The sequence below is a fragment of the Protomyctophum parallelum genome (genome assembly GCF_964188405.1).
Source record: "Protomyctophum parallelum genome assembly, chromosome: 1".
In the NCBI taxonomy this organism is placed as follows: domain Eukaryota; kingdom Metazoa; phylum Chordata; class Actinopteri; order Myctophiformes; family Myctophidae; genus Protomyctophum; species Protomyctophum parallelum.
In genome coordinates, this window is record NC_139697.1 from 14,508,963 (window position 1) to 14,522,754 (window position 13,792).

Consider the following 13,792-nt stretch of genomic DNA (forward strand, 5'->3'; position numbering starts at 1 on the left):
TTTAGGAGCACACGATGAGACGTTTAGGAGCACACGATGTGACGTTTAGGAGCACACGATGAGACGTTTAGGAGTACACGATGGACGTTTAGGAGCACAAGATGAGACGTTTAGGAGCACACGATGAGACGTTTAGGAGCACACGATGAGACGTTTAGGAGCACACGATGGGACGTTTAGGAGAACACGATGGACGTTTAGGAGCACACGATGAGACGTTTAGGAGCACACGATGAGACGTTTAGGAGCACACGATGAGACGTTTAGGAGCACACGATGGGACGTTTAGGAGAACACGATGGACGTTTAGGAGCACACGATGAGACGTTTAGGAGAACACGATGGACGTTTAGGAGCACACGATGAGACGTTTAGGAGCACACGATGAGACGTTTAGGAGCACACGATGGGCCGTTTAGGAGAACACGATGGACGTTTAGATGCACACGATGAGACGTTTAGGAGCACACGATGGGCCGTTTAGGAGCACACGATGACGTTTAGATGCACACGATGAGACGTTTAGGAGCACACGATGAGACGTTTAGGAGCACACGATGGGCCGTTTAGGAGCACACGATGTGACGTTTAGGAGCACACGATGGGACGTTTAGGAGCACACGATGAGACGTTTAGGAGCACACGATGAGACGTTTAGGAGCACACGATGAGACGTTTAGGAGCACACAATGAGACGTTTAGGAGCACACGATGGGCCGTTTAGGAGCACACGATGGGACATTTAGGAGCACACGATGGGACGTTTAGGAGCACACGATGGGACGTTTAGGAGCACACGATGGGACGTTTAGGAGCACACGATGGGACGTTTAGGAGCACACGATGGGACGTTTAGGAGCACACGATGGGACGTTTAGGAGCACACACTGTGACGTTTAGGAGCACACGATGGGACGTTTAGGAGCACACGATGAGACGTTTAGGAGCACACGATGTGACGTTTAGGAGCACACGATGGGACGTTTAGGAGCACACGATGGGACGTTAAGGAGCACACGATGTGACGTTTAGGAGCACACGATGGGACGTTTAGGAGCACACGATGGGCCGTTTAGGAGCACACGATGGGCCGTTTAGGAGCACACGATGGGCCGTTTAGGAGCACACGATGGGACTTGTCATGTTACATGACCCCAAGTCTATCGCCGTACAAGGGGGAGAGAGGGAGGAGCCCTCTCATTAGCATTACCATGATACATACTTGCAGTTTGAATGTATTTCCATACAGTATCCAATATGCTTCATAGACATTTCTGTTCCTGCGTGCGTGCGTGCGTGCGCACTGAAAAGGTGAAGGAAGAGCGTAGAGACATTCACTTAACGGTTGTCAGCACACTGCCGCAACCATCGTCTCTCACAGATATATTATGAGGAACTTCTGGGAAGATTCAGACACGATCCATTCCCCACTCGCAGAATTTTCCGTGGCATGATTTATGTCTTTATTATTACCCTGCTGTACTTTCCGACCGCGTGCAGCCGACAGAACTCGTTAAAGTACGGCGGCAATATATCCAGTCTCTCACCTACGGCGTCAGGGACACTGAGGATGCTGTTGGCGTTGGGGTAGTAAAATCAGATTTATCAGATTAAAAACGCCACTGAGCAACTTCCACTGAAATGAATAGCGGGGGGGAGGCGGGGCTGTCGCTCCGGTTCAGTCTCTATATCCTTTAATTACTCTATGGGCTGCACCACTCAGAGACCTCTCACGTACCTTTGGCGTCTGTGGTGAAGTTGGGCTGCACCACTCAGAGACCTCTCACGTACCTTTGGCGTCTGTGGTGAAGTTGGGCTGCACCACTCACAGACCTCTCACGTACCTTTGGCGTCGGTGGTGAAGTTGGGCTGCACCACTCACAGACCTCTCACGTACCTTTGGCGTCGGTGGTGAAGTTGGGCTGCACCACTCACAGACCTCTCACGTACCTTTGGCGTCTGTGGTGAAGTTGGGCTGCACCACTCACAGACCTCTCACGTACCTTTGGCGTCTGTGGTGAAGTTGGGCTGCACCACTCACAGACCTCTCACGTACCTTTGGCGTCGGTGGTGAAGTTGCGTATGCTGAGGATGTTGTTGGCGTCGGGGTAGGAGTGGTTCTGCTTGACGTACGGCGTCTTCTCCGGAGTGTCCTGGAGCTGCATGGTCACCTCCTCCAGCTCCTTGTCCAACTGCACAGACACACACACACACACACACACACACACAGCAACAACGGATATCGGTCATCATTTCATAATCGTGCATCCCTAGTTAATAGTTTTTACTGTATATTATTCTATTCAGATTCCGTGAATAGATATACAAGTTCCTGTACTTCTTTTCAGTAGCAGATTAACCCATTCTGAACGGGAACCCATTTTGGTGTTAGCATCATGTTATGCTTTAGCTATTGAAAAATAGCAGATCTACAAGCTCATATCGCGCCACCGAGTGGCGCGATACGAGCTTGTAGGTCTGCTATTTTTGAAAAATCGAAGAACGACTGACATTTTTAGAATCTGATCTCGGGTCAGAATGGGTTAATCAGACCAGTGTGTGTCCAGTGGAAACCTCGTATGAATCTGATCTCAGGTCAGAATGGGTTAAAGCAGTAGAATTAGCGAGGCTAATACATGAATAAAACCTGCAGGGAAAATATGCATTTTTTTTAAAACCTTCAGGAAAAGATGGTGACGAGTTGGAATGGCACATCTGTATGACGTGCAATTCATCTAGTTGTCCTCATCTGTAGCGCTGTATCGGCAACATGCAGCGCTGATGAAGGCTTGACTAATTTTGAGGGGCCGGTGCTCAAGTGAAAAAAGGGCACCTTGTGCGACACAAAATCAGGACAGTTGTCAGTGGTTCTCAATCTTTTTTCATGTCAAGGACCCCCAAAATGATATGCATTCAGCCAACTGAAAATATGTTGTTTCAGTTTCAGTTATGTTGCACTGCAAGTGGCTAAAGGGAAACGCTATTTCATATTCTGTATGTGTAAGTACATAGAGAACGGGATTTCCTATTCTTTATAGAAGTACAGAGGGACAAATTAAGTGATTCTGAACTGCTTGAACCCTAGCATCAGTATTCTGGGAATAACATCAGGCACAAAAAAATAAAGATAATGTGCCGTTTCTTTGCCTGCATCAACAGAATATGTCAAAGTGACATTAAAGTAAAGTTTTACTGATTATTGTCTGTTGTTAATTTATTCTTTAAATGTTTTAGCCTTTAGTGGTGCAAGGCTGAATATGAGCCAGGAGCTGCTGGGGGCATAATCGAAAAATATTGATCTGGACGAAGATTAATTTGCAAGGATGAAAAGTACAAAGCTCATGCATGTGCATTTCATTAATTAATTCAATTTATGAAGGCTACACCATGCCAATACGAAGCACAGTAACTATCAAATACGTATTGTAAATTATGTAGTTTGGCGACTGCATGCTGGAATGGAATGGAAAAGACTTTATTAATCCCAGAGGGGAAATTGATTTGTTACTAAAATGCTGCTGTTTTTTACATTTACTGTAGGTCTACTCGTCCCAATTTTGTACAAAAAGTATGGAAAACTGGAAATACTCCAGTAAAGTAATACAATACCCCAAATTGTAACGAAGTACAGTTGAGTAAATAGTACTTGAGTAAATGTTCTACTTTACACCAGTGGTTTTTGGGGTTACAGTGTCCTGCCAATAATCTAAATGACTGCAGCTACATAAGGATCCTAATTTAAAACACATTTCATGCTCTTCTAGTCTCTCTTACTAAAATGTCTATATCGTGGCTGTCAGCCCAAAAAAAATCCTGTCTTTGTAAATTAACGCCCTACATTGATCATATACAGCGTCACACAATAGCGATCCCCAAAACTTGTCGGTCTGCTACTTTTGAATTAGAAAAGTAACAGTTTTGTCCATAATGATGAGGTTTCCACCTGACAGACAGTGCCGAATGAACCCCTCCCAGTGGCCCTGCTGGCGCTCCCCCAATTCAAAAGGCCCCATGCGTCGCGCACATGCATGTGATTCACGTGCGCGTAACCAATCAAGAACGACACTTTTTGCATTTTGCGCACCCAGTGAATGAACACACGTGCGTTCAGCGCACCGCCAGCCCTATCACCGCTGCTCCCATAGAGCTATAAGGCTGCTCCCATAGAGCTATAAGGCTGCTCCCATAGAGCTATAAGGCTGCTCCCATAGAGCTATAAGGCTGCTCCCATAGAGCTATAAGGCTGCTCCCATAGAGCTATAAGGCTGCTCCCATAGCTATAAGGCTGCTCTCATAGAGTTATAAGGCTGCTCCCATAGAGCTATAAGACTGCTCCCATAGAGCTATAAGGCTGCTCCCATAGAGCTATAAGGCTGCTCCCATAGAGCTATAAGGCTGCTCCCATAGAGCTATAAGGCTGCTCCCATAGAGCTATAAGGCTGCTCCCATAGAGCTATAAGGCTGCTCCCATAGCTATAAGACTGCTCTCATAGAGTTATAAGGCTGCTCCCATAGAGTTATAAGGCTGCTCTCATAGAGTTATAAGGCTGCTCTCATAGAGTTATAAGGCTGCTCCCATAGAGCTATAAGGCTGCTCCCATAGAGCTATAAGGCTGCTCCCATAGAGCTATAAGGCTGCTCCCATAGAGCTATAAGGCTGCTCCCATAGAGCTATAAGGCTGCTCCCATAGAGCTATAAGGCTGCTCCCATAGAGTCATAAGGCTGCTCCCATAGAGTCATAAGGCTGCTCCCATAGAGCTATAAGGCTGCTCCCATAGAGCTATAAGACTGCTCCCATAGAGCTATAAGGCTGCTCCCATAGAGCTATAAGGCTGCTCCCATAGAGCTATAAGACTGCTCCCATAGAGCTATAAGGCTGCTCCCATAGAGCTATAAGGCTGCTCCCATAGAGCTATAAGACTGCTCCCATAGAGCTATAAGGCTGCTCCCATAGAGCTATAAGGCTGCTCCCATAGAGCTATAAGGCTGCTCCCATAGAGCTATAAGGCTGCTCCCATAGAGCTATAAGGCTGCTCCCATAGAGCTATAAGGCTGCTCCCATAGAGCTATAAGACTGCTCCCATAGAGCTATAAGGCTGCTCCCATAGAGCTATAAGACTGCTCCCATAGAGCTATAAGGCTGCTCCCATAGAGCTATAAGGCTGCTCCCATAGAGCTATAAGGCTGCTCCCATAGAGCTATAAGACTGCTCCCATAGAGTTATAAGGCTGCTCCCATAGAGCTATAAGACTGCTCCCATAGAGTTATAAGACTGCTCCCATAGAGTTATAAGGCTGCTCCCATAGAGTTATAAGGCTGCTCCCATAGAGCTATAAGACTGCTCCCATAGAGTTATAAGGCTGCTCCCATAGAGCTATAAGACTGCTCCCATAGAGTTATAAGGCTGCTCCCATAGAGCTATAAGACTGCTCCCATAGAGTTATAAGGCTGCTCCCATAGAGTTATAAGACTGCTCCCATAGAGCTATAAGACTGCTCCCATAGAGTTATAAGGCTGCTCCCATAGAGCTATAAGACTGCTCCCATAGAGTTATAAGGCTGCTCCCATAGAGCTATAAGGCTGCTCCCATAGAGCTATAAGGCTGCTCCCATAGAGCTATAAGACTGCTCCCATAGAGTTATAAGGCTGCTCCCATAGAGCTATAAGGCTGCTCCCATAGAGCTATAAGGCTGCTCCCATAGAGCTATAAGGCTGCTCCCATAGAGCTATAAGACTGCTCCCATAGAGCTATAAGGCTTCTCCCATAGAGCTATAAGGCTGCTCCCATAGAGCTATAAGGCTGCTCCCATAGAGCTATAAGGCTGCTCCCATAGAGTTATAAGGCTGCTCCCATAGAGTTATAAGGCTGCTCCCATAGAGCTATAAGGCTGCTCCCATAGAGCTATAAGGCTGCTCCCATAGAGCTATAAGGCTGCTCCCATAGAGCTATAAGGCTGCTCCCATAGAGCTATAAGGCTGCTCCCATAGAGCTATAAGGCTGCTCCCATAGAGCTATAAGGCTGCTCCCATAGAGCTATAAGGCTGCTCCCATAGAGTCATAAGGCTGCTCCCATAGAGCTATAAGGCTGCTCCCATAGAGCTATAAGGCTGCTCCCATAGAGCTATAAGGCTGCTCCCATAGAGTCATAAGGCTGCTCCCATAGAGCTATAAGGCTGCTCCCATAGAGCTATAAGGCTGCTCCCATAGAGCTATAAGACTGCTCCCATAGAGCTATAAGGCTGCTCCCATAGAGCTATAAGGCTGCTCCCATAGAGCTATAAGGCTGCTCCCATAGAGCTATAAGGCTGCTCCCATAGAGCTATAAGGCTGCTCCCATAGAGCTATAAGGCTGCTCCCATAGAGCTATAAGGCTGCTCCCATAGAGTTATAAGGCTGCTCCCATAGAGCTATAAGGCTGCTCCCATAGAGCTATAAGGCTGCTCCCATAGAGCTATAAGGCTGCTCCCATAGAGCTATAAGGCTGCTCCCATAGAGCTATAAGGCTGCTCCCATAGAGTTATAAGGCTGCTCCCATAGAGCTATAAGGCTGCTCCCATAGAGCTATAAGGCTGCTCTCAGACACTGGATCTGCTATTTTTGAGTCTCATCCCACCGAGTGGTTAAGAAACTATGTTGGACGACCAAAACCACTAGCTGGGGGCTCCTGTGTTGCGTTACTTTGAAATCGGTGACCTATAAATACGTTTTCGACGGAAGCAACAGCTGTACCTATTTGAAATAGTCACGCACAGCAGAGCCCTGCAGGCCTTGGAGCTTAAGCACCAGTAAGTTCCATTGATAATCCGGACCTGCCGACAGAGACGATGTTATTATTGATATCACTGTTCACAGTGTGGCTTATTAACCATTTTTCTCAGCAGCCTTGATACAAAATGTATCAAAATGTGTGCATTTATCATTCTCAAAAAGGGATACCGTTACCGCTAACCATTGCCTTATTCTCAAAGACACAGATGTGCAGAGATAATTAAGAGTGAAATGTCCAAAAGGGTGGCAGCTAAATTTCGAGCCAGATGTGGAGGAATATCTCATTTGAAATTAAAACTAGGATACAGTACAGTACATTTTAGATCAAATACTGTACATGGATTTCTACACAGAGGGCAACATTTCTTATTTCCATATTAATGCTGCATTCAAGATCAGGAGAGTTTGTAAAAAGGAATGCTGCCCTCAGGTACGGCATGGACATGGGGCATTTGCATTTCTTTCACGCTTTTAAACCCTGCCTGGAGAGAGGGCACTTTTTGTAGACGGGTAATAGGGCAAGGGGCTTGAGCCCCCTTTGATGTCTATGTGTGCACATGCACACGCCCCAAAGACATTTCTTATCCTGATCAAACTGGATTTGGCCTGAGAGGCAAGGAGGAGAGCAGCAAGTCATCACCACCAGAGATCTGGGAGAAATCCTGTGGAATTGCATTTTAATTCTCCCCTAATTGTATTCAATGCCGGTTTGATGGTAGGACATAGTGTGTCAGCTTCAATTAAATTGAGAAACGCTTTAGACACGATGTCCGTTAACTCGTTTTGTGCCCCCCCCCCCCCCCCCCCCCCCCACACTACTCAAAATGAATTAATGAGTAGTCATTATGAAGATGAGAGGGTTCGGCATGACGTCTTGACGCAAAAATAGCAAAATGTTGAGCTACGTTCACGAATACTGATCACGAGACAGGAAAGTTAATTATAGCCTGAAGAAAGGCTGTGGCTGGTATCGTTTGTAAAGGCCCTCGCTGCTCTCTGAGTATAGGTTTGCTAGTTTGTGTGTGTGCAAAACAATATTTCTGCATTCTAGTCTTGATTACGTTTACTTAAGTAAATAATTTGAGTAGTTCTTCGACAACTGCCAAAAAACTAATTTGGGCGACATGTGTCCCTCAAAGCAAAGCATATTAAACTGAACCTCAACTCTCAGTAAGTGTGGTGTGGTCAGACCTCCGTTATCCTCATGTAACTCTCAGTAAGTGTCGTGTGGTCACACCTCCGTTATCCTCATGTAACTCAGTAAGTGTCACCTCTGTTATCCTAATGTTCTATCAGTAAGTGTAAGGTCAGACCTCCGTTATCCTAATGTAACTCTCAGTAAGTGTCACCTACGTTATCCTCATGTAACTCTCAGTAAGTGTAAGGTCAGACCTCCGTTATCCTCATGTAACTCTCAGTAAGTGTCACCTACGTTATCCTCATGTAACTCTCAGTAAGTGTAAGGTCAGACCTCCGTTATCCTCATGTAACTCTCAGTAAGTGTCACCTATGTTATCCTCATCTAACTCTCAGTAAGTGTCGTGTGGTCACCTCCGTTATCCTCATGTAACTATCAGTAAGTGTCATGTTTTCACCTCTGTTATCCTCATGTAACTCTCAGTAAGTGTCATGTTGTCACCTCCGTTATCCTCATGTAACTCTCAGTAAGTGTCATGTGGTCACACCTCCGTTATCCTCATGTAACTCTCAGTAAGTGTCATGTTGTCACCTCCGTTATCCTCATGTAACTCTCAGTAAGTGTCATGTTGTCACCGCCGTTATCCTCATGTAACTCTCAGTAAGTGTCATGTTGTCACCTCCGTTATCCTCATGTAACTCTCAGTAAGTGTCACCTCCGTTATCCTCATGTAACTCTCAGTAAGTGTCACCTCTGTTATCCTCATGTAACTATCAGTAAGTGTCACCTCTGTTATCCTAATGTAACTATCAGTAAGTGTCACCTCTGTTATCCTCATGTAACTATCAGTAAGTGTCACCTCTGTTATCCTCATGTAACTATCAGTAAGTGTCACCTCTGTTATCCTCATGTAACTCTCAGTAAGTGTCACCTCTGTTATCCTCATGTAACAATCAGTAAGTGTCACCTCTGTTATCCTAATGTAACTATCAGTAAGTGTCACCTCTGTTATCCTCATGTAACTATCAGTAAGTGTCACCTCTGTTATCCTCATGTAACTCTCAGTAAGTGTAAGGTCTCACCTCCGTTATCCTCATGCGCAGCCGGTGGTTGTCGGTCTGCAGGCCGTCCAGGCGGGAGGTGTTGGCCTGGTTGACGGAGGTGACGGAGGTGGAGGTCTTGGAGTCCTCCTTCTTCTGGTTCTTGGCTGTGAAGTTCAGCCTGCGGTTCTGGGTGGCCGCGTCGGGGTTGGTCCTCATGGTGATGAACTGTCGGTGGAGGAGGAGGACAGGAGGAGAGTAAGTGGCACCGTTACCCCTCGCAACTTTCAAATTCTTCCGTCATACAGTCTGGAGAACGGACGCTCTTCTCCCCACTTCCGTTTCGTCTTTACAGTGGCGCAAATGTATCCGAATACAAATATAAACCATCTTAGCATTATATACTGTAGCTTGCTGCTTAGCAGAAATTAGAAATTTAAGATATTTTAAAATATATTTTCGTGAACGGAAACGGCAGCTTCCTTACTCGGATTTCGGGATCTGTAGTAGTAGCGCCAGACTCACCTATAGCATTCGAAGATTGTGGTAATGGTTGTCTGGCTATGCGAGACTACTGGCTGCAGGGAGACGCACTGTACCGTACCTTGGGGACGAAGACCAGGCAGAGGGTGATGGTGCTGCAGAAGATGATGACCAGCGCCACGATGCAGAACTGCACGTTGGGCTGGTCCCGCGTCAGGAAGGAGACGGCGGCGCCGATGATGCACATGATGCCCACGTTGTACACGCTCATGCCGATGTACTTGCTGTCGTTGAGCGCCGGGATGCTCACGTTGCGCGTCTCCCACGCCAGGAAGCAGCCGAACAGCTGGGGGGAGAGAGAGAGAGGGAGAGAGAGAGAGAGAGAACTTAAAACTTAAAAGTCGTGAGCTTGTAGTTCGGCTATACTCAGCATGCATGCCATCAAGGCCCGCCAAACTAACATTTAATCAGTCAACAGTGACGCTATGCTCTGTGTTTTGATCTGTACAACAAAGCACTTTGGTCGACCTTGGTGGTTTTAAAAGTGCTCTATATACAAACCTGGAGTTGAGTTCAGGTGAGAACTGCTATGGCGTGTTATTGGTATAGGGCCAGTTAATCTAAGGTTTGAACCAAAGGAAATTGCAATAGTAATCGTTCAAGGTTTTTTTATGATCCTTAGGGTCATCCAAATAACATATAAAAGATTGTCAATTAAATAATTAGTGGATCATGGTAAATTCAGGGGTTGATACCATTAACAACCTATATAAGGCAAAAACTCATTGTCGTTCTAGGCAATCTACGACCATATTTAAAACTTGCCCAATGTCGTTCTTAGCAGGGAAACTGTTCTTAAAGCATAATTAAAAAATGTTGCCTTATATAGGTTATTAATGGTACCCCAACTTTCAACCCCTAAATTGACCATGATCCAGTGAATTGAACCATAAGGATCATACTTTTCTTTTTTACTATTGTAATGTATTTTGGGTCACTTTAGCTTAGATTGACTGGCCTAAACAGGTGTCTCCCATCTCTCCAGCTCGTTAAGCATGCATGTTGTTAACTCACACAGCAGGATACAGGATGAACGAGGGACATTGGAAGCGATGACACTAAGAAACGAGCTGGAACACTTTATACAATGTAAGCTGATCAAAATGAAAATGTATCTCCTGTTTATTTAACGAGCTCGTGTAGGACTCCCAGGACAGGATCAGACCCCCATGTTATTGAACAAACTACTATCCGAAACTAGAGCTTGAACATTTTAACGAAATCCCCAAACCAAAAAACATCACTCACACTACCTTTAACCCATTTAGGACTGAAATTTTTTTTTTTCTGAAAAACCTCATGTTTCTATATCAGTGGTTCTCAATATTTCATGTAAAGAACCCCAAAAAATATATGTATTTGGCCGCCGACCCACATCTGAAAATATGTAATTCCAGGGACCTCCCCAGAAGCAAAGATTTGAGCTAAAAACGTTCGCTCTGAAAGAATATATTCAAACATTTGGGCCACATTTTGACGATTTAAAAAAACCTACAAGCTCGTAGCGCGCCACCGAGTGGCGCGCTACGAGCTTGTAGGTCTGCTATTTTTCAATAGCTAAATTATAACACCAAAAGGGGTTCCCCGCCCAAAATGGGTTAAAACCATTGTTTTTGTTTAGTTCTGTCTCTTTTTTGGCAGGACTAAATGTACAAGAGAAGAGAGGGGGAAAACAAAGCAGAACACAGTTGGAAGTGTGGGCTGTCTGCCTGGAGAACAGATTGTTTTCTGATCAGATCCGCCTGAGAATTCAACCACTAAAACCCCAAAGGGCCCAAAGCAACGTAGCGCTGGAATTAAAGCCCATTTCCTGGTTCTGTTAAAAACACAATCAGTGTCGGGATTCCTTCAAAATAGAAGCTCTGGGGTGCCCGGAAAGACATGGCCGCTTTTACTCTGAAACCCCCCCCCCCCATTATATTGGATATCGATAGCGGCCAAAATGTCTCATCGGCACATACAATACATGTTTTAACCCATTTTGGGCGGAAACCCCTTTTGGTGTTAGCATTATGTTATGCTTTAGCTATTGGAAAATAGCAGATCTACAAACTCATAGCGCGCCACCGAGTGGCGCGCTGCGAGCTTGTAGATCTGCTTTTTTATCGTTAAAATGTGGCGCAAATCATTGAATATATATTTCAGTTTCAGAACAATAATATTTGCTTCTGGGGGGTCCCTGGAACTACATATTTTCAGATGGGGGTCCGTGGCCTAATAGAGATAATTCTGGGGGTCCTTGACATGGAAAAGGTTGAGCACCACTGACATAGAAACATGGGTTTTTCAGAAAACTATTAGGACCTCAGTCCAAAATGGGTTAATACAATACAATAGGCCCTATTTGAACTGCAGCTTTACAGTAAACCGTGGTTTATGGGGAGGGGGGGGGGGGGGGGGTGTCCCTAAGACCTATACTGTACTACATAGGGCTTAAGTGCTTAACCCATTTCGACCTGAGGACGATTCTACAAATTAATTGTAAAACCTGACAGTTTTCTTGAAAAACCTATGTTTCTATATGTCAGTCGTTCTCATCTCAAAATGTTGCTCCAGGGGGCCTCCCATGAAGCAAAGACTTGAGTTAAAAAACGTTCACTCTGAAAGAATATATATTCAAAGATGTGTCACATGTTCACGATTTTTCCAAAAAAATAGCAGACCTACAAGCTACGAGCTTGTAGATCTGCTCATTTTCAATAGCTATAAAGTAGAACATAATGCTTGAAACAACCAAAAGGGGTTCCCCGCCCGAAATGGCTTAACAACAAGAGAGTGTCCCGGGTGTCACAGGAGAAGGTATGAGGCTAAAATGACCCAAATACAGTTACAGCAGAGAGAGAGTGTGCAGCTGCCTCCCACTGTCCCATAAAAGCTTTATTCAGTCAGAGAGATGCTTGCGTCTTGGACCATTAGTCACTTCAGAGCGGCTGCTGAATAATTTATGTACAGTGTGGGCTACGGTATATGAAAGGTGGGCCTGCCTGCTTATCCCCCCAAGTCTGAATGACAGGATGAGCCAGTCTGGATTCTGACATTTCATTTGGTATGTTTTTGTTGTCATACTTTAGTCATCCTAAATGCTTTAGTTTTAGTCGACTGAATAACATAAGATTTTAGTCGTCGACAACATTTTATTTTGGCGGTCCTTGATGGCGTCATAATGCCCGATTTTGCACTTATGGTTGCATGGTGAAAATAGCCCCATCTTGTAGATCTTTAAATTTTTCATGAACTCCGAGAGTGTCCAAATAGAACCAATGGGTCCATATGGTTCCATTTTTACATTCTCAAGAGTCATGGTCGTCCTTTAATTAAATCGTACAGTATTGTAAACTGTAGACACAGAAAATGGTTCTAAGCGGGATTGAATCCGTTCCTGGGATGGATCCACGGTTTCCTGGAATGGATCCACGGTTTCCTGGAATGGATCCACGGTTTCCTGGAATGGATCCACGGTTCCTGGAATGGATCCACGGTTTCCTGGAATGGATCCACGGTTTCCTGGAATGGATCCACGGTTCCTGGGATGGATCCACGGTTTCCTGGGATGGATCCACGGTTTCCTGGAATGGATCCACGGTTTCCTGGGATGGATCCACGGTTTCCTGGAATGGATCCACGGTTTCCTGGGATGGATCCACGGTTTCCTGGAATGGATCCACGGTTTCCTGGGATGGATCCACGGTTTCCTGGGATGGATCCACGGTTCCTGGGATGGATCCCGGATCCCCAACCCCAGCCGTGACCCACAGGGACACAGACAGCGCCCTCTAGCGGCAGGGATGTCAGACTGCGGTGCTGAATGCATGGGGAGTTGCTTTTGTTCCACAGTTTGCGAGGCCGGGATGTGTGGAGCCTTTGCAGACTAAACCCTTCTGGCGCACGGCACGTTGATTTCTCTCTCCCTCCCTCTCTCTCTCTAGGCCGTTCTTTGACTTTATGTTGCGCTCCGCTGTTGCTCTAGTTCTGTCTTCTTCTCTCTCTCTCTCTCTCCCCTCCCTAAGTGAAGTGAGGTCTGCATAATTTACATTGAGTTCTAGTTTACTGGGAGATACAAAAACAGATTGAAAAATGGGGCCAAAAATAAAAGGGGAAGACTTTTTTGATGAAAAGTGTCGTCTCCGAGCTTCCGACTATAATGGACCCTTCGCTAAACCCCACCCCAAAAGCGATAGTCCAACGCCGATCCAAATTGTTTAGTGGCCTTTGCTGAGCTGGCAATAAGCTCCCGTCATGCACCTGATAGCCGTCCATGATGTTTTGCATGGCTGTGTTGTTGAACACATGCAAACGCTTAA

At 45.6% G+C, this 13,792-nt stretch overlaps 1 protein-coding gene across 1 annotated transcript in view; it reads right to left on the minus strand.

The window, feature by feature from the left end:
- The window catches only part of gabbr2 (gamma-aminobutyric acid (GABA) B receptor, 2), a gene marked incomplete at both ends in the record, with an annotated part of 426,411 nt that overhangs the window by 11,334 nt on the left and 401,285 nt on the right, over positions 1-13,792 (minus strand). The window contains 3 exons of the mRNA XM_083765882.1: positions 2,057-2,192; positions 8,991-9,176; positions 9,553-9,777. Coding sequence (XP_083622008.1) covers positions 2,057-2,192; positions 8,991-9,176; positions 9,553-9,777 — 547 coding nt within the window. The remainder of the gene's footprint in view (positions 1-2,056; positions 2,193-8,990; positions 9,177-9,552; positions 9,778-13,792) is intronic.